At 43.5% G+C, this 21,177-nt stretch overlaps 2 protein-coding genes across 2 annotated transcripts; one reads left to right on the top strand and one right to left on the bottom strand.

Moving 5' to 3' along the window:
• Positions 1 to 722: 722 nt before the first annotated feature.
• Positions 723 to 16,775, top strand: MONOS_624 (putative CCR4-NOT transcription complex subunit 1; the record flags this gene model as incomplete). The annotated part of the gene is made up of 2 exons (XM_067876457.1): positions 723 to 821; positions 991 to 16,775. The coding sequence occupies 2 exons, from the start codon at positions 723 to 725 to the stop codon at positions 16,582 to 16,584; spliced, it is 15,693 nt and encodes a 5,230-aa protein (XP_067731143.1). The 3' UTR covers positions 16,585 to 16,775.
• MONOS_623 (putative N-terminal C2 containing protein) lies at positions 16,659 to 20,145 on the bottom strand. Its single transcript, XM_067876446.1, has 2 exons — positions 19,971 to 20,145; positions 16,659 to 19,911 (listed from the first exon to the last, which is right to left on the bottom strand). Exons 1-2 carry the CDS (start codon positions 20,121 to 20,123, stop codon positions 16,996 to 16,998), a joined length of 3,069 nt encoding a protein of 1,022 aa, XP_067731144.1. The 5' UTR covers positions 20,124 to 20,145; the 3' UTR covers positions 16,659 to 16,995.
• Positions 20,146 to 21,177: the final 1,032 nt, after the last annotated feature.

A 21,177-nucleotide genomic window follows, 5' to 3' on the forward strand; every position in this document is an offset into this window, starting at 1 on the left:
AAAACATATTTTTTTGAATATAAATTTAAAAAGTCATACAAGTCGGTTTTCTGCTTGTAACTTTTCATTAGCAAGAACAGATTTGGGACGGGATTTTACTTCACTTTGCATTTTCCTTGACAACTGTAGAGTTGCTTCTCGACTTTTTTTCTCTTTTGATATGCAAAAAAGAAGTTGTGATATTGAATGCTTTAATCTTTTTTTCTCTTTTTCCAGTTGAGGCATATCCGCTTCTTGTCCCAATGCATTTGAGTCAATAGACTTGAGTTTTCTTTCTACAGTTTCGAAAAATTCTTTTTCTTCAGTGGCAGTCTCGATTGTATCGTTGATGACTTGATTCAGCCTTTCAGTTTGAAAGCATTCTAAATATGAAGTCTTTGTTTGGGTAGATCTTTCAAGGCGCTCGAGTTCATCCAAAATTCTATTGATTTTTTGAGTGTTGGATTTTATGTAATTTTCTCTTGAAGTATTATTATATTTTATTGATTTTCCCTTTGATTGTTGATTAATCATTTAATAATCTTACAAATATGCGAGAACAAAATAATGTGATGATATTTGCGTGGGTGTATTATTCACTTCGCTGATGCTATCTTCAAATAAAAAATAACTTTAAATAAAAAAATTCTTGTTGGGGGACTGATCTTTAATCCAAAAATATATCCCTGGTTGGCATAGATCTTATCCGAAAGTTTTCAATCGGCTTTCTCTGTTTATTCTGAATGGAGAGGCAAAAGCAAATTGTTCTTTCGCATTTAAAATATATAATTACACAGATTACTGAGGAAAATTTTGCAAGATACGCAGTTGAGCTTGATGCTGTTTGCGTTTAAATATTTTGTATTTTTCCGTGTATTGTAAATTTTTCTGCATCTGCATTAATTTTTTACAACACACATATATTTCCTGTAATTGCAACATGGGCTGAAATGCGTTGATATTGGCTATGTATTAAATTTTCGTTAAAAATTATATATTTTCCATTTTTAGATTTTATCAACCGTTGATGACCAATGTTATTTGCAGTATCTTATTGCGCTCGTGAATTCTATTGATTGGAGAAAAGATACTACAGCAACTGACCAAAAGCTTGTTCTTTTGGCTCATGATCTTCGTTCGATGCTTAACTGCGAAAATCGAACTGAAATGATGACCCGCCTTTTTGAAGAATCTTCCTTATCAACATATGTTAAATATGATAATTTTTTCCATTCGTTTGGAGCACTTCTCCAATTGAATGTTACTGAAATGATTTTGATCACCCTATCATTAACTCATTCATTGAACAGAGAAATTCGAAGGAAAGCCAAAGAAGTACTTTTTGAATTCCTTCAGCGATGTCAACCTAACTTTTCTTTGTTTCCACAAGAAATTATTCGTGAAGTTCTGTCACATCTTCATCAACATCTTCTCATGCTCCATTTGATTCAGACACTTTTGCAGCACTTTGTAGCCAGCCTTTCTCCTCCAACGCAAGTTTTGGCTATGTTAACTCCAGCAGAAAGACAAGCTAATATTCATCGTTTGAAGGATGCATTTTTTGCGTCATTGCCAGAATCACTCCAAAACGAGATGGATGATGATGGCCAGCCTTTCGATATGGCCAAAACAGCCCATCTTATACGAATCCTGTCTCGCACAGCAGGAGAAAGCGCGCTCATTGCATCAATGCGAACGCCAGACTCAGTCGCTCCGCTGCCAACATTGCCGCATATTTTGAATCTTCCTTTGCTTTCTGATCAGACTGTCTTTAACACTCGGTGGAAAGTGTCACAAGAGACGATAACTGTCCCCATCACTGCGCCATTCAGCTTGCAGCAGTCAGAAGAAGCACCCCCGCTCACAATTGAATATCCTGTGTCTTCATTTCTGGTGTCGTCAGTGCTTTCTTCTATTCCTCTGTCTTCCATCGTCTTCAACATTGGGCCTCAGCTCTTCGCGGAAACTTCAATCACATCATCATCACTATCTCCTTCATCGCATAGCACATCAAACGTATCTGCTTCTTCCCTGGCGCCTTGCACAACTGCACGTCTCCGCAATCTCCTTTCCCGCAACTGGCTTCAAATCGATCTTCTTTCGTCTTCTTCTTCTGAAAGACACTCAAACTCATCATGTGCACCACTGCCGTGTGATGATGCTGCCTATGGCAATGTTGGAGAGCTTGTTGCAGCTGTGATGAAGGATATATCTGAGCGTGTCCTGGCGCTTGATTCAAACAGCAATAAGGGAAAGACACCAGGTAGATTGACTAGTGAATCGAACAATGCCAATCTTCGATCAACTGAAGAACGAGAAATTGACAGCCTTGTTTCTATCTGGAACGCCAAGAACTGTGCTGCTGCGCTTGTCACGCTTCTGCCTTCTTTATCTGCTGCTGACATTCTTCTTCTGTTGGATCGCCCTCAAGTGACTTGCCCGTCTCTGGCTGCGTTTTGCTGGCTGTGCAAGTTGCTGAGTGAAGTGACTGAGCTGAGAAACCAAAAGGGGCATACAAAAACAGCACCTTTCCCGTTTGAAGCTTTGTTTACAGTCAATTCTGAGACACTGAAGATGTGTGCGGCTAAAAGAGCAGAGGAAGGAAGAGAAGCAGAAACATTGTGGAACAATAGAGAACTGCAATTGTCTTTGATAGAGCTGTCATTGGAAGCCCCTTCTACTTATATTTCATATGAAGACATACCAAACAGCTTCAGCAGAGTGACAAAGACTGATTTGGTTAGAGTTATTACAGAGGCAGTTGAAGAGAAGAAAGAGAAAGGAAGTGATTGTCCATTGGATGTTGTGGAGATGTTGCTGACACTGTTTGCACTGGCTGCTCCGTTGAATGCAGCGCCTGTTGTGTGCAATGAAGATGTTGTCATAGATGATGCATTGAATGTGAAGAGGATGAGGGAAGAGAATGAAAAGGCTACAAGAACAGATGGAATGGATGATGTTGATGATGATGAAGATGGTGATGAAAACAATAAATCGATTCAAAATACTTCTTCTCTGTCAGATAGAGTGTTCACAATTATCACAGATCTCGCTAAGACTTCACCAAAAATCGTTGCATCTGCTATTTTGCTGTTATCTGCACCAGAAAAGAGTCCATTAACAACAACTGTTCCGATCTGCCGAATTCTTCCATATTTCTCATTTTCTGTGCCTTTTCTCTTCTGCGAATCTGTTCTTGCTGTGTGTTTGCCTTCACTTTTGGCTTCAGTAGCAACAACTGCTTCTTCTTCTGCTGCTTCTTCAACCTCCAATCTTCTTAGCATCTATGCCTCGTATTGCCCTGATATTCTTCTCCGTTCTCTTTCTATCCTTCACTCAGCAGATCGCCGTTGGACATCATTCATCGCATCATTTTTGAGAACGCAGCCTCAACTTGCCAAAATTGCACTGTCATTGAATGTGCCATCACAATCAATAGGCAATAAAGACACAGAGAAAGAAACTAAGTTAAAAACTAGTCAAAATGAATTGTATGGAAGCAGATGTATCAATCAACTTATCAGAAGAAGCATATCTCCAATGCTTGTATTCGATGTAGTCGCATGTGAAGCGATGCTTCCTCCAAGCAATAGCAGCAATGGCAGTAATAATAATAACAATAATAGTAACAGTAAAATGGAGTGGCTGAATGCAAGTGAATGGGCAGCACAGGTGCTAAAGGCGTTTGGCTCATCAGGCGATTCAGTAAGTGCAGAGGAGGATGAGGAAGAAGCAGAAGAAACAGAGAAAGAAGAAAAGAAAGGAAGATATCTGCAGTTTGAGCATTTTGTGTTTTATTGTGCGATGTTTATTAGAAGATGGCTGGATAATAACAAGAATAGCAATAATAAAAATGTAAGTGAAGGTGAAAAGCATAAAGAAGGAAGTCATTCAATGGGAAACAAAGGGCATGGTAACAATGATACCGATACTTTCATGGAAATGCTTCGAAATTTCTCAATCAAAAAATGTTCAGTTCTTTCAACATCTTCTTCTTCTTCTTCTTCTTCTTTCTCAAAAGCACAACAAATTTCTTCTTTCCCCCCAAATTCATTGACTCCTCTGCATCAGCCTCTTCTCAGCATGCTTTCTGAGCTTATGTCTGCTGGTGAGTCTGTCATTCAGCCTTTGCTATCCAAAATAATCAAAGAGACTGTTAAAGCAGCAGAAGCGGGGAATTCAAAAACGGCTGGCTCTGCTTCTTCTTCATCTTCCTCCTCTTCTTCTATTGATGAGGATAAATTTGATAGAAACACGATATTTGGTGATGAAGATTTGATGTTGGATGCCTGGAACATGCTTTTCCCTGCTCTTTCCATTGACATGGGTGAATATACAGAGCATGGCTTGCCATTCAACAGTATCTCTTTTTGTTCCATCGGAAATTCATTGAAGAAGAAGAAATCTTCTTCTTCTTCTTCTTCTTCAGTAGCATCTGCTCATCCATTCTATTATTCAGCTGCTTTGCTGCATTTTGTAAAGTTATGTCACACAAATGTAGACACATCTGATAGAGTGAAAGATAACATACAAGCAGAAGCACAATCTTCTTCTATTTCTTCTTCTGTACAAAACAATGAAAAAATCAAGAATTCGAAAGTTAAGCCCAACAATGCCAATAAGCCTAATAATTCTCATAATTGTAACAAAAATAACAAACGAACAGGGAAAGAGCACCGACATATCCATCATCGATCAAGCATAGCTGAAGATCACAATGATAGCGAGGCTGATGAGGAAGAGGATGAAGAAGACGAAGATGGAGAAGGAGAAGGAGAAGGAGAAGGAGATATAGAGGGAGAAAAGGAAGATGAATCTGAAGGCAGTGAAAGTGGAGAAGGAGGAAATGGTGAAGCAGAAGCGGAGGAAGAAGAATATGATGATGATGATGATTCCATTGAAGAGTCCAATGCAGATTCACAATCACATTCTGCACCTTGTTCGCTCACCATCTTCCACTTCCCAGCTGTTGATACGACTCGATTCACTTCTTCTCATCCATCATCATCAACAACTTCTTCTTCCTCCTCCTCCTCTTCCTCTTCCTCTTCTTCTGATACAAACATAGCTCGCCCTTCTGTCTCTGCTAATCCCACACCTTCATCTGCGCAGCCAGCTGAGCCATCAAATGCTGCTATGCAACCTCCTCGTCAATCTCCTGATGCTTCTTCTTCATCATCATCATCATCACGAAACACACCTGCCTCTGTCATAAGCAACAATACTCAGAATTATCCATCTTCTTCTCCTGCCTCTTCTGCCTCTTCTGCTTCTTCTGCTTCTTCTTCTCATCCTTCTCCCTCTGATTCCACTTCAACCACAAAATCTTCCTCTTCTTCTTCTTCTTCTTCTCCCTCTTCTTCTTCCTCCTCCTCTTCCTCTTCTCCTTCTCCTTCTCCCCCCATCTCCCAGCAGCAAGTCGAAGAAACAGTCAACCGCCACTTCCAGCAGTACTTCAACCAGCAGCTCTCCTGCGACGACCTCATCGCCATCATCACCCGCTGGAAGGAGACAGCTTCACACTCAACCTCTCCCTCAGCCGAAGCCCAGCTCCACTCAGCACTCACCAACCAGCTCATTCAAGAGCTCCATTTCTTGCCTCAGTTCCCCCAGCAGTCATTGAGCTGGATATTGGATCTGTTAGGACAGCTGTACAACCGCTCTCTGTTTGCCCCCTCGCAGACTCAGGCCATCCTCTCCTTTGATCTGCACTGCCTGGGACAGCCTGTAGACACACCTGATTTTGAAGTCGGGGTGGGAATTTTGCACAGAATATCAGCATTTGCCATCGGAAACGATGCATTTTGTGAAGCACTTGTGGCAAACCAGACGCTCCGGGCATCGCACGCAGCGTTTGTGGAAGGGGTGGAGAGGAGGCTGATGCAGAGGAGGAGAGAAAGAGAAGGGAGAGAAGGGAGAGAAGGAAGAGGAGAAATAAAGGAGGTTAGAGAAAGAGAAGTTGCACAGCCATCTCCCTTGAGACCACAGTTATCATTGTCTTATGCTCCTTCTTCTTCTTCTGCTACTTCTTCTTCTTCTCATCCAGTTTCTGCAGCTGGAACAACAACATCTTCTTCCTCTTCTTCTTCTATGACCCCTAATGCACTGTCTAACTCACAATCTTCCATAGCATCTTCTTCTTCTTCTTCATTCACCCCACAATCCATGTCTTCTCCCTCTCAGCAGCAGAAAAACTTATCTCAAATGCCCAACTTCACTCAATCTGATCAGCATCGTATGCAACAGACTGTCACTTCATCTTCCTCTTCTCCTTCTCCTTCTTCTTCTTCTTCTTCCCAGCAACCTCTTCCCATCGCATCTTTATCTTCTCTTTCTCGTACTGCTCCTCCATTCGTCGCCTCTCCACACCAACAGGCAGTCAAAATGCAGCAGTCTTCTGCACTAACACCACAATCATCCTCTTCCTCTTCCTCTTCCTCTTCTTCCTCCTCTTCCTCTTCCTCTTTACCTCATCAACGCCCTTTATCTGCTTCATCTTCCATTTCTCCTTCTCCCTCTCAATCGCAATCACAATCACTGCAGTCACAAGGCCAGCATCTTCCACAGCAATCATTACAGCTCTCTCAACAGCAGCAGCAACAACAACAACAAATACAGAACAATGCGAGTAAACTGAAGAATTCATCAGGAATGCCCACTGTAACATTGTCAACGAATGCTCCGCCGTATCATCAACCGTCTTTTCTCTCGGGTGGATATTCTTCTGCTTCTTCTTCCTCTTCCTCTTCCTCTCCTTCATCCTCCACACCTTATTATCCTCTTTCTACTTCTTCTTCTTCTTCTTCCTCTCTCTCTTCTTCCCAGCCTTCTTCTTCTTCTTCTTCTTCCTCTTCTTCTTCTCGTTCTCAATCCATCTCCTCTCTCCAGCAGCAGCAGCAGAGCGATATTATGTCCTATTCGCCCACCATGTCCCCTTCGCATTCCTTCTTCACTCAGCAAAGCTTTCCTGCCTTGCCTTCTTCACGAAGCCAGCAGAATCAACAGCAACAAATGCATAGCCAATCTCTTCATCCGCAACAACAACAACAATTGAATGCACAGATGAAAGAAGAAGCGCAGGCAATGATGAGCCTGAAGCAGCAGGTGAGGCAGTCCCAGCTGCTCCACATGCAGTCACACCAGATGGCTGGCTCATATGTTGGCAGTCTAAACAGCATGAATAACATGAACAATATGAACAGCATGAATAACATGAGCAATATGAACTCTTCCAGCAGCAGTCTTTCCTCTGCCATCGCCCCACAGGCCATGCACTCCCTCCAGTTCCCTTCTTTCTCCCCTATGAGCAACATGAGTGGCATGAGTGGCATGAACAGCATGGGTTCTTCTCCTTCCCCGACCCCTCTCTCTGCTCAATCCAGTTCTTCTGTCTATCATCACTCTCAGTCCCCTTCACCTGCCCCTAGCTCTGCTTCTGCTTCTGCCTCTTCTTCTTCTTCTTCTTCTTCTTCTGGTGTTGGTTCTGGTGCTGCTCCTCCATCCATCGCCCCTTCTGTGCCCATCCCCATCCCTTATCGTGCCTCCTTTCTGGATGTCTCTTCGTTCCCCATCATGTCTTCCCTGCCCCCTCCAATTCCTTTGCTCCCTTCTTCTGTTCTCCTCATCCACCAGACTGCTCCTATTGATATACCCTCTACCTCTTTCATCATCAAAATGAGCAAAATCTTCGCATCCATCGGCAAAGAGCCCAAGCCCAGCCTCATCATCGCCCTGGACGACGCCATCTGCGAAGAGCAGCATAAGCAGAACATGGCATACACGCACTACAAAAAGGAGAGGCAGAAGATGAAACTTGCAGCAGCAGCACAAGCAGCAGCACAAGCAGCAGCAGAAGAAAGAGGGGGCAAAAGCATCCAATCGCCATATGCCCACCCAATGCAGACGAATGCCCTGGGCAGTGTAAACTCCCCTTCAGTCTCCCCCTCCATCACGCCGACCTCTCCTTCCTCCAGCATCTCCAACCAGACTGGCCTCTCATCCCCTTCCAGCAGCGAGTCCTTCTATTTGAGCGCCTCTTCACACAGCGTGCTCGCCCAGCCAGACATCATCGACTTCATAGCGAAGTACCTTGTCATCCAGCGCATTGTGCAGGAGGATGCGACACAGCACAAGAACTACTGCCAGGCGCTGGAGATGACGCAGTCAGCGCTGCTGAAGAAGAGGGTGCTCGATGAATGCTACGAATGCGCTAAGACACTCATCTACTACGACTACCCCCAGTCTGACAGCAGCGAGCAGAGAGCAATTTCTGCTTCTTCTCTTTCTTCTTCTTCCTCTTCTTCTGCCTCTGCCTCAGTCACTCCCTTCTCCCCCGGCCTCTCCTCAGTCACCGCCTCCCCCACCCACTCCCCAACCCCTGTCTCTGCCCACATGTCCTCACACCCCACTCTCTCCAGCGGCTACTCCTCAGAAAGAAAACACTTAAGAGCATTGGGACAGTTCATCGGCCTCGCCACCATCGCCAGCAACAAGCCAATCTTACACCGCTCGCTCGATTTAAAGGGAGTTCTGCTTTATTCCTACCAGACAGGGAAACTGAGCTTCGTGTTTCCCTTTGTCTGCCGCATTCTTCAGGCCACGCAGTTGTCGAGTGTGTTCACGCTGAAGCAGCCATGGGTCTCAGCCATCTTCGCCTTGTTGAAGGAGATTACTACATTGCCACTGAAGCAGTCAATCCAGTTCGAATTCAACATGCTCTGCAAAGTGCTCCAGATAAGGCCGATGATGCTGACTCCTGCTTCGCAATCATCTTCTTCCTCTTCCTCGTCTTCTTCTTTCTCGTCGTCATCATCTTCTTCTTCGATGAAGGAAAAAGAAAAAAGAAAAGATAAAGACAAAACAAAGATCAAAGACGATAAAGATTCATCTTCTCTTTCTTCCTCCTCTTCCTCATCTTCTTCTTCTTCCTCCTCAAATAGCGATCACTCCCACTCCTCCTCCCTCAAAGACGCCCGCCAAAGAGATGACGGCGACTCCGCAAAGGAGAACACACGCTATTCTCTGTCATTGTCCAGCTCTTTGCACGGCAGGCTTCCGATGCTGCCCATCCTCATTCAACAGCGCTGTGAAGAGACAAAGAAACTGCTGACAGCTCATCGCATGCAGATCGACCCATCAACAAACCCGGATCTCGAGTGGGGGACTGTTAGCTCTGCGTTGAAGGCACTTTCGGCTGCTTCTGCTTCTTCTTCTTCTTCTTCGTCATCATCATCATCATCATCATCATCATCCTCTTCTTCTTCTGCTTCTGCTTCTGCATCTCCATCTCCTTCTCCCATGCCTTCTTCCATGTCACCTTCTCCTTCTCCTGTCTCGTCTCAATCACCTTCTTCCTCTTCCTCCTCTTCTTCTGCCTCTTCTTCTTCTTCTTCTCTCTCAGCTTATCCTCCTTCTCCTGCTTCATCCACCTCTCCTCTCCAAGCAAATGGGCAGACATTTGCTCCTCAGATGGGCATAACAGCTGCTTCTTTATCTTCTTCTTCCTCTTCCTCCTCCTCCTCTTCTTCTTCTTCTTCTTCTTCTTCTTCTCATGGCCATTCTCACTCACACACACATCAGCATTCATCAACCAGCTTCTTGTCCACTTTATCTCCACTTGCTTTGTCTCTCATCAAAACTAACTTTGGCTATCCCACACGTTCTTCTTCTCGCTCAAAGAGTTCTTCTTCTTCTTCTTCTTCTGTTCAAGGCGCATTATCATCAGCAGCAGGAAGTGTAAGCTCTCCTTCTTTGCATCCATCTCATTCACAATCATCATCATCTTCTTCTTCTTCTTCTTCTTCTTCTTCTTCTCAGTCTTCTCTTCCAAACATCTCTTTATCACTTGCTGCTCAGCCATACACACCTTCTGCAATCGCATTCCAGCAATCACTTTCTTCATCATCTAATTCTTCTTCTTCCTCCTCCTCCTCTTCTTCTTCTTCTTCTTCTTCTTCTTCTTCTTCTCTTTCGCATTCAGACAATCATTTCGTCACTCCACCTCTTCCTCTATCTGCTTCAGACATTTCATCATCATCATCTACTTCTTCTTCTTCTTCCTCCTCTTTTTCTTCTGCCTCAAAGCAATCATCATCATCATCATCACAGATTCCCTTGCGCACTTCATCTGCTTCTGATATCTCTTCAAACAAAACAGAGCAACAATTGTCATCTTCTTCTGCTTCTGCTTCTTCTGCTCTGTCTCATCAGCAGCATCTCTCTCTAACCTCAGCTGCTCCTTCTGAACTTGCACAATCTTCAGCTTCCATCCAGCCACTCACTTCCACCGCTGCTCCTGCTTTTGTTCCTTCTTCGCTCTCTTCTGCTTCTTCTTCTGCTGGTCAAAATGCTTCTATTGCCTCCTCTTCCTGTGCTCCTTCCTCTTCGTCATCGTCTTCATCTGGCCGCATATCTTCCAATTCCATGGCACCTCCATCCAACCTACCTGCTTCCATTCCTTCCACTTCCTCTTCTTCCTCTTCCTCTTCTTCCTCTACTCCTCCCTCTCAACCTTCCACCACCGCCACCACCACCACCTCCTCCTCCTCCATCCGCGATCCACTCACAATGGCGCAGCTGCTGAATGTACCTGGCTTCGTCTCCTTCATCGAGCACCACTGGGCACGCATGGCAGAGTCCCTCGCACACGACATCGATTTAATGACAGTCCGTGTCGTCTTCTCTGCAATGAACGAGGTCGTTCTGAAGGACTTTGCATTCCTTCCATATGTGGCAGCCACTCCTAATCAGTCTCCCTCGCTCCATTCCCTCCCTTCTCCTGCTCCTTCCTCTGCCCCCATCTCCACCGACCAGCCACTCGTCGACAACGCCTCTCTGTTTGCCCACGCTGTCGCTGCTGAGTTTGCCCAGGCGACGTGTCATCCTTATCTCCTCAGCCAGGGCACCCAGCTGATCACTGCGCTTTTGTCTGAGCCCGAGGCCTGTGTGAAGAACATCATCCAGTTTGAGGCTGAGAAGAGGAAAGTTAGGTTGAGAAAGGAGAGAGGGGAAGCTGCTGTTGCTAACTGGGATGCGGTTGCTGCTGTGTCATCGTTGATCCCTTTCCAACAGACAGTCGATGCTATCAACCAGAACAGAGAGGCATTGGTGAGCACATTCCTCGGCCAATACACTGCATTCTTTGAGAAGCACATTGTCGATGCGACGCTGAAGGACATCACACGCACATTACCTCAGAAATTGGAGTATGCGCTTTCAATGAGAAAAGCAATGAAATACAGCTACACTTCAGCCTCTGCTGCACTTCAAAGCGCAGAAAACGCTGCTTCTCAGCCTCCTCCACACCCTTACAACCCAACATTGTTCGTAGTTGACCCCTTCATCACCAGTTTGGCATGGCTTCCGTTTATTCCCTCACAGTTCCGACCAGATTTCACAGTGCCCCGCACAAAGCAGCTGTTGTTGTATGTGTACCATTCATATGCTCAGCAGCATCTGGCGCTGTCTGCTCGGTTGACTGTTGAAGTGGACAGAGTTATCGCGTCAGGCACGCCGATGGGGCTGCGTATACAGAACATGATCCAGCAGATGCAGACATTCAAAGAGAAAGAAGCCAAGAAGCTGAGAGACGCGAAAGAAGAAAGCTCATCCAGCGCCTCTGCAGCGTCGTCTGCAGACAATCGCTCCTCTTCTGAGGAGAAGAAAGAGCAAGGCCTCACACCACCCGTGTCTCCTGTGCAGTTCACAGCACCCACATCGTCCACTCCTCCAGCAGCTGCTGTGCAAGTGCCCACGCCTTCTGCATCTCCTCCAACACCTCAGCAGTCGTCCCCTTCAGTCACACTGTTCCTCTCTGCTTTCCCACCAGCAGCTGATCCAATCAGCCCGATGGCATTTCGTGCAATGCCTTCTTCCCTTCGCACTGAGTTTAAGAACTACGTGTTCAATCTGTTCAACACAGTTGTGAGCAAATGTGTGGTCAGGCTGCAGGAGCTGGATGTGATCACAGAGCAGATGCTGTGGTTGGCCATTGATACACAGCTGTTCAAGAAGGAGCTGTCTATTTTGGTGCAGATGCGGAGAGAGCGGGAGGAGAGATGGCGTTTGAACCAGGAAAGAAACAGGCTCCTTTCAGAACTTGCAACTCTTTCACAGAAAGTGGCATCAGAAGCGCAACCAAGTGCACAGCTGGCAAATGAAGTGCGGAATATTTCAGAGCAGATTGAGCGGATCAAGATGGCGATTCAGCAGCTTCCAGACACACACCTTCCGTCTTACAGCACTTTGACTGACCCAGTTCTCATAGCTCTGCTTGAGCAGCCATTTATTTCTCCATCAGTTGGCAGCATTCTGGACAGATGTCTGTTTGACCATCTGCTTTCGCTCCACAGCGAGTTAAGTGCATCGTCCATTCTCTCGACAGAACAGCGGAACATTCAACAGAAGCAGACGATGGCAAAGATCGCACCAGCAATCGACGAGGCATCACGCAAATGCTTCGATTTAGCCACAAAAGTGGCATCATACCAAGCACCTCAGGCAGCTTCTACTAACAATTCGTCAGCTGCACCACATCCAACATCATCTTCTTCGTTTTCTCCAGGAGCATTCAATGAAGCTGTTAGTATTGTAATCTACATGCGCAACATGGCTGTCTCCACACTTGTTCTGCGGATCGCTCGTGAGATGCTGACTGGCCTTCCTCCATTTGTTGTTGTTATGCCCTCAAAGCAGCTCCCCAGTGACTGTGTGCACATAAAAAGTGCCAATAATTCTCCTGTCCCTCAGTCTGCAGAGTTGCGAGACAAGAAGACAACCACATCTTCGACTCGTTTGGACACAGAGAATGTCATTGCCATCACTCGCTCAAGACCAAAACTTCCGCCTGTTGACGAGGCACAGCTGGCTGCACAAGGCATCGACGTAGCACAACTTCTGTCCCGTTCTGCACAACATCTTCCATCCCTTCCCTCACTGGAATGTGTCATCAGTTCAGTTAGAGACACACACATTGACTGTCGAAGACAATTACTGGAGCAACTTCACGCACTTGCTCCACAGGCTGTATTGCAGGCGGTCTTTCATGCAGCAGAGTGTGAGGGATGTGGTGTGTCTTCAGCTGCATCTGCTGTTAAACAGACTGTTTCATCACATTCATCGCAATCACCTTATTCCTCCATTCCATCTCCAGCAAGAATCGCTCCAAAAGTGCTGATATCGAAGATTCCATTCAAAATAGCAGAACCAGCACCATCTCAGACGAATGAACAAGGAATGGATGCTCAATCACAGCTGAAGACTTACGAATATCACAAGAAACTGACACAGCACCAGAGGCATCTTTGGATGTGGTATAGACAGACGCACCAAGAACAAGCACTTATTCATCTGTTTGCCCGATGCTTGCTGTCTCCCTCTGAGTATTTTGCAACGCTCTCCAATCAACTTCGGCACATTTGGAATGATGCATTTGCTGTGACCAGCTCTCCAGCTGAGTCACCTGCTTCAGCCTCAGCGCCTCATACAACCCAATCAGCAAGACTGGCACATTCAACCACAGTTGTTACAAGGAACATTCCGTATTTGCTGAATGCTTTGGAGTTTGTGTACTTCTTCCTGGTGCACTTCAGCAAGACTACCGACAAGCAATCCATTGCACAGGGCGATCCATCTGCTCTTGGTGTTCAACAGTCTCATCCATATCTCAAAGCATCGCATTCACTTGTGGATGTTGTGATTGCCATTCTTCATTCTTGGAGATCAATTCTGGTCACACCAGCGATTTCGGCTGTGCTGCGCTCGACTCGTGGTGCTTTGATTCCACGCAGCAGGCCAAATGGCAATGCAGACTCGACAGACACAAACGAAAGCGAATCTGACGAGGAAAGCGAAGAAGCACAGTCTTCTCGCCAAGGTCCGTCTGCGTTTGATTTGCTCAATGAAATCCTGGGTGCCATTCATGCTGTTGTGATACGTGTGATTGCGCTGCTGCAGGAAGACAGGCTGATTGGCGAAGGACAAGCACGTTTGCTCTTGCAGCAGATTCAGATGCCTACTGAAGAGGATATACGAGCAGCAGAGCTGGCAGCATACACTTCTCGAATGAATGCACTGAACCAAGCAGCAAACGAGAAATCAGCACAAAATGCTGATTCTTTGTCGCAAGAAAACAAAATAGCACAAAAGATGGGAGAACAAGCGAATGAAGGAAAGGAAAATTCACTCAATCAAAGGCAGGAGTCACACAAAAGTGGAGAAATCAATGAAAATCGCCAAGATGCTTCTTCAAGAGGAGGAGATGAAAAAACAGCTGATGGTGATGATACAGATTCAAAAACAAGAAAGCAGCATGGCAGGCAACACAACTCATTGTCAAATGATACGGAAAGCATATCGACTGTAGATAATGATAATTACGAGAACGCAAAACATGACAACAAAGAAGGAGAATCGAGTGAAGAAGAAAGCGGATCAGAAGAAGAAGAGTCAGATGAATCCGACGAGCTGCTTTCCCAGTCGCGTCTGATGCATCTTTATGATCTCAACTTCCCTTCATACATTGAAAGAGCACAAATGATGCGCCTGCGATCATCATCTCCTGGCTCACCCACAAGCGAAGAGACATCGTCGTTTCTTGAGGACAAAGAGCACGATTCAAGTTACAGCAACGAAGGCAGCAGCAGCGATGAGGAGACAGGCAGCAGTTTCTATGAAGAAAACTACGAATCGTCGAAATTGCACAATTCTCACTTGGGAAGAAGCCCTCACCGCCGCTTCTCGGAATCTCCGCTTCGTCTGGCCAGCAATGATACCATTCCTGCAGAACGTTCGTCTCTTTCATCTTCAAGCCAAAGGCACAGATTACACAGCATCAAATTGAAGCAGGCGCTTTCACCAGAAGAAGCAACGCTGCTTATTTCATTGTATGCTGACTGGGTATCAGCCATCTCTGTTCGCTCGCCACACACAACGCTTCCTTCCAGCACTTCAACAGCAGATGAATCACAAAAGCACAGCTTCAGTTCGATAATACCAATTGTACTGAATCCAACAACAAAGGATATTTCATTTTTCTCTCTGCTTCAGGCCAATCATTTCCTTCCCGAGTTTTCAGTAAATGGAATTATTGAGCCAAAATGCTCTTTCCAGATCATTTTCAGAGTGCTTTATTCACTTTGTGTACATCGGTGCTTGGAATCTCTACATAACACTTCGAATGAGAAAGCTCACACAAAATCAGAGAAGTCAAATGGTGCAGAAAATCCAAGCTCAAAGAAAGAAGCACCACAAAAGGGAGAAAGCGAATTTTCATTGGAAAGCTCAAAATTGGATGATACAATGGATGCCTTGAATAACTACGCTTACATCGATTCATTCGTTCGCTTTGTGCTGCTGTTTGCATCATACACAATATACAAAGACCACACTCACTCAAGCATTGTCGAAGCTCGCCGTGCGAACTCAATAGATGATGCTGCCTTGAAAGCTTCTGGTTTATCCTTCAGGCCGCCTCGCTCTCCAACTCCTCGCGAGGGAAGTTCGTCTGTTTCTCCGTCTTCTCCTTGTCTCTTAACAGCAGATGAGAAGCAGGCAAATCGCAGAGCATCATTATCCAGTCTGTCGCCTTCACTTACTTCGATCAGTGATGAAGAGGTTGCTGACATTGACGCCCTTGAGGATATACAAGATCCCTCGCTTTTGGCTTCTTCAGCCCAAAGTCAAGCATCAAAGGCCAGCTGCATCTCATCATCAAACTTCCCTTCGTTTACTTCCAGAATTGCTTCTCCTTTCTTCTTTTCAGTTGTATCAGCTTCTCTATCTGTTGTATGTGATGCTATCCACTCTGCTCACAACACCTCTGCAGACACTTTTGACCAACGGCCTTTCTTCCGCACTTTGTCTGTTCTTTTCTCTGTTCTGCTGCAACTGCTTCCTCCGTCTTTTGCATTTTCTCCGTCTTCTCCTGTTTTATTAGCTGAAGATGACACTGAAGCATCTCACACTCATGAAAAGCCAAAGCAAAAACTTGTCCGCACAATCCCAACAGCTCCTTTGACTGTTCCTCAGATGGAGGCTTTCAAGCAAGCAGAGTCCGTTCTCACAGCTTATCTGTCGTTATTCACAACCACACTGCACTATGTATCTCCTGTGTCAATCCCTGCTTTTGTCTTCTCATTCATCACACTCCTTTTCAATTCCCAGTTTATTGACAGACTTGCACATCCATCGCTTAGCTTCAAGAAAAGAATTGTTACACTTTCATCAGATATTCCAAATGAAGCAGCAGCTAATGATGAAAGTGCTGTTGAAGCAAAGGATAACACAAACAAAAATGATGATAGTTCAAACAATCACAAAATGACTCTTTTCTTCCCTTCTTTATCGCGCAATAATCAAAATTGGGAATCTATTGAAGTTTTGCTTCACTCTTTATTCACATTCATTTCACAGCTGGAGCAGTCAGAAGAATCTGGCAAAGCGAGCCTTCCTCTGACAACATTCATTGCCTCTGTTGTATCTTCACTTCGCGAACTTAAATCAAACCATCCTCTTTGCTTTGCTGCTATTGCTCCATATCTTGTTGACTCAGTCCCTCAAAACAATTCTGAGCTTGCTGCAATATTCGCTGAATACTTAAATCAGTAAATTCTTATTGTTGCATGAATTTTTGACCCGTTAGATATTGTTTAATCATCTTTTTCAAAAAATAAAAATAAAAATTATTATATTTTTTTTTCATTATTTTTGTGTTTTCCCCTGAGTGTAGATTATCTATGCAGGGAATCACGCAACACTTCACATTTATCAAACAAGGATTGAAACAAAAAGAAATAAAACAGAGTGTGTAACCCCAAAAATGACAAAAGAAAAATGACGGGTTAAGAAAAAACTCAAATAAAAAGCAACAAAACTTCAAAAATTATAACATTTCTTTTACAGATAATGTTCAACAAATTTCTTTTAAAAATTGAAAGAAAGAAAAGAGAAACCGGATTATTTCATTTGTTTTCTCAAAAGCAGATATTTTTATGTGATTCAATTCGAATCTGCTTCTCTTCATGAAGTAGAATGCTCAGAAGGAAGAGCCAACGGAATTGGAGGGGTCGTTGGTGGAGTCTGTTGGTTCATCGAAGAAGACAGAGAAGAATTCGGAGTAAAGGTAGAGGAAGAAGAGGAAGAGGAGGAAGAAGAAGAAGAAGAAGAAGAAGAAAGAGGAGTAGAAGAGTTGGATACTGCAGTCATCTGATATGAAGTGGACAAAGAGGAATTTGAAGAAAGCGTTGAATGAAGAGAATAAGGATGTGGCTGGAAGATCAGTGACTCCGAAGACGACGAATGCGACGGCACAGTGAACAGCGAAGGCGACTGTGATGCAGATGCAGAAGGTGTGTCTGGCTTTGTAGAAGAGAGCGAATCCAAAATGGAGGAATACGACTGGGGCAGCGCAGACTGGTGTGAGAGGCTGACCTGAGGAGAAGGGAAAAGAGAGGGTAATTGCTGATACGTAGAAGAAGTGCTCGACTTCTTCAGCGAGGCAGAATTAACACCCGCACAGGAGTCAAAGAGGGAAGCAGAGGATGATGCTGAAGAAGACAGAGTTGAGCTGGTTGATGCAGTTGCAGTACCAAACGGGAAGCAGTCAGGAAACTCTCTCTCAACAACACTCAGAACAGAAGTGGCAATGCGGAGGTCCTCCATTCGCGTTGCTTGGTTGTCCATCTTCAGCTTGACTGGGTCGGGGGTCTGATAAAAAGGTGTTGTATCGTCTTGCACAGAGTCAACAAGAGAGGCAAAGCTAAGTGCTGCAGACACTGCTCGCTGATATGTCTTCCTCTGCTGTGTTAAGTGTGTGGTGCATTCATCTAACATCTCTCCATTCATCATTTGGCTTCTAATTCCTGTACTTAAATTATGTGACAATTCATTTTGTATCTGTTTCTGTTTCCTCTTCAAATGCTTCCATCGATTTTCAGTTGCTGATTCATCGATATCGAGTACAAAAAGATCGTCCGAGCTCGCATCTTCATCGTCTTCATCTTCATCTTCGTCATCATCAGCAACATCCTCTTCTTCTTCTTCTTCAGCATCAACTTCATTATTTTTCATTCTATTTTCATCTGCTGAATTGTCAAGAAGATTATGGTCTTGCATGTCATAAAATCTTTGTATTCTTTCTTGAATGTACTTTTCATAATACGAAAGTGGTTCTCTAAAACTTGCTTCTCCGAGCATAAGCTTCATCATCTGTGTGTAATTGATGCTTTTTATGTCTTTCTTCGCAGAGTCGTAATCTTCATTCAGTACTAGTTCCTTGAAAGCGCCTTCTCTTGTGCCCGACTGGAGTGGAATGGCAACAGACGAGGCAGATGCTGTCGCATTCATCAGCACCTGCACTGGCTGCAGTGGAGATGACGCAGTTGGAGAAGACGAAACAGCAGGCGGACGATGCTCTGCAGCAGAAGTCAGACTCTTCTGCAGTTGGGGTGTGGGTGTGGAAGATGGAAGAGACGGAGACAAGAGTGGGAGTGGTGCAAGTGAAGCAGACAAAGGCTCAATCTGAAGATTGTTGACTGAAGATGAGGTTGTAGCAATCGATTGAGTTGAGGCACATGCGGTCGCTAAAGACAGAGGGACAGAAGGAGCAATCCCAGAAGAAGCTTTCCATTCAGGCTGAGAGTCGTCTTTAAAGAGCTGGCTATCAGAATTTGAGTTATTTGATCTCAATGAAGATGTGCAGCTTAGAAGAGTCGGAGTGGTTGAAGGATAAGGAGAATGCTGAGCATTATCAATCCCAGATGCAGATGCAGATGCAGATGTCGAAGACGAGGGAAGAGAAGGAGAAGAAGAAGAAGATGATGATGATGATGAATAAGGAGGAGGTGACGTGGTAGTATTTAATTGAGCTGATGAAGTGGATGAATTGATTGTCGGTTTTAATGGAGGAAAAGAGGAAGCAGGCAAAGTTGAATGAAGCTCCGAAGGAGAACTCGAATTTGGAACCAACGAAACAGCTGGCGACTGAGAATACGACTGCCCTGATGCTGGAGTGGGCAATGGAGTAGGTGAGAGTGAAGGAGGAAGAGAAGGTGTCGAGCTCTTTGAAGGGGTACGCTCTGGATCTGAGGAGCTGGAAAGAGCGCCGAATGGCGGAGAAAGAGTTGTAACTGAAAGCACAGAACTTGTCTGCGGAGAAATTGCAGAAAGCTGCGCAGATGGAGATAGCACATTTGCGTTGCCTGTGCTTGGTGTTGCGTTTGAGGGGAAATACGAAAAGGAGTTTGTCCGAGGAACTCCCAATGATTCAGGGTTTCCTGAATCCAGCAAGTTCATTTGAGATTGATACATCAACTGATCAGGGGATTGAGACGTTTGCGGTGCTGTTCGAGAATGGAGCATTGCTTTCTTTTTGTCGGCTTCTTTTTGCTGCGATGCTCTCTTTTGTCTTGTTTTCTCCTCTTCCTCCAAAGATTTCATTAATTCAGTAGCTGCTTTATTTAGGTCAAAAGTCATGTCCTCATCTGAGTCAGTAATGTATGATGATGGTGTTAGTAAAGATTTATTTGATATTGAAAGATTGCTATGTTCTGTAAAACTGTTTCCAAGAAGATTTGAATTGTCATCTTCTGAAATTGTATCAAGGTTAGAAGCCACCGAATTTCTTATTCTTCTATCTGTTGAATAAGTCTCTGGAAGTGTTTGACATTTATAAATCGACACTCCGCCTGTTTGTTTCATTTGAATTTGAACAACGAGAAGTGCATTTGTCTTTGAATTATCAAGAGCATATGGCCGAGGTATTTGTAGAGAAACAATTGGAAAATATGCTAAATTAATGGACACAATTCCAATTCTTTCAAAGTTACTTTTGGCTTTCTGCCTACGAACAGAAAGACGAAGAATTGAATCTGACAATACTCCATTTTTCTTTATGTCAATTTTAACATCAAAAGAAAATTTCTCATTCCAAGACACCTTTTAAGGATAAAAATAAATACCGTAATCAGATAAAAAATATTAAATGAAATACATACTCCTTCTCGTTGGACCGGAAGAGTTTGAGTAAAAAACTCATCTTTTATTGGAGGCTTAATTTTAACGAATAAATTTGATCCTGTTAAAGGATATTTTTGAAGTTCCTTTATTGTTAGCACAACATTAAATGAAACGGATTGACTTCTAAACATAAAATAGACTCCTCAAAAATATCAATCATTAACCCTTTACAAAATCAACAAAAAAATAATAAAAAAAAGGAAAATTTTTTTGTGACATACATAAAAATAGAAAAAATGTATTTGCAATTCGAACAATAAAAGTGTGACTTTTCATTAACATAATGGTCGATTGGCAAAAATTGGATTCAAATTACAAAAAATGATTTTTTGAAAAAAAAAATGATTTTGAAGAAAGAAAAGAAAAAACAAAAAAAAGTTATTTTGTCTTTCCTACTGTTTTGCAATTTTTTTTCCATATATGTGATTTCTCAATCACAATAACTATAATGTTAACGAATTAATTACTATTTGAACGAGAACAAAATTTTTGAAATAAAAATTGTCCCTAACCATTTTTAATTCAATTATGGTCAACTAATAATTCAAAGTTGTTGAACTTCTTGTTCAAGATTAATCACTTTGAGTATTTTTCAATTATTAAAATTATGCATCAAATTGTTCATTAGTTGAGTGTAATAAAGTTCAATAGATTTAGCAAAAAATTAAAGACTTCTCTATAAACGCCGGACAAGATCGATTTCACGATAACTACATGAGGAATAATTCTGACATTTTTCCTCAAAATGTTTCTCATTAATACAAACTCATTTTATATGCAAAACTTTCAAAACAGCTTCATTTGTGCTCAGGAGAAATTAATATCGAAATCTCGGAAAAACTCTAAATCCTATTTCTCTATATGCAAAAATTATTTTTTCTGAGCACAAATTAGGATGTTTTGTGAGTCTCGTATATCAACTGAGTTCGTATCGTTAAGATACATTCAAAGGAAAGTCGTCAGTATTATTCCTCTTGCAGTTATTGAGAAATCGATCTTGTCCGGCGTTTATAGAGTAGTCATTTATTTTAGGCTAAATCTATTGCACTTTATTACACTCAACTAATGAACAATTTGATGCTTAATTTTAATAATTGAAAAATACTCAAAGTGAATAATCTTGAACAAGAAGTTCACCAAATAAGAATATATAGTTTAGCAAATATGAATATGAAATTGGATAGT

Source organism: Monocercomonoides exilis (genome assembly GCF_001643675.1).
Source record: "Monocercomonoides exilis strain PA203 chromosome Unknown scaffold12-1864167, whole genome shotgun sequence".
NCBI classification, from domain to species: domain Eukaryota; phylum Preaxostyla; order Oxymonadida; family Polymastigidae; genus Monocercomonoides; species Monocercomonoides exilis.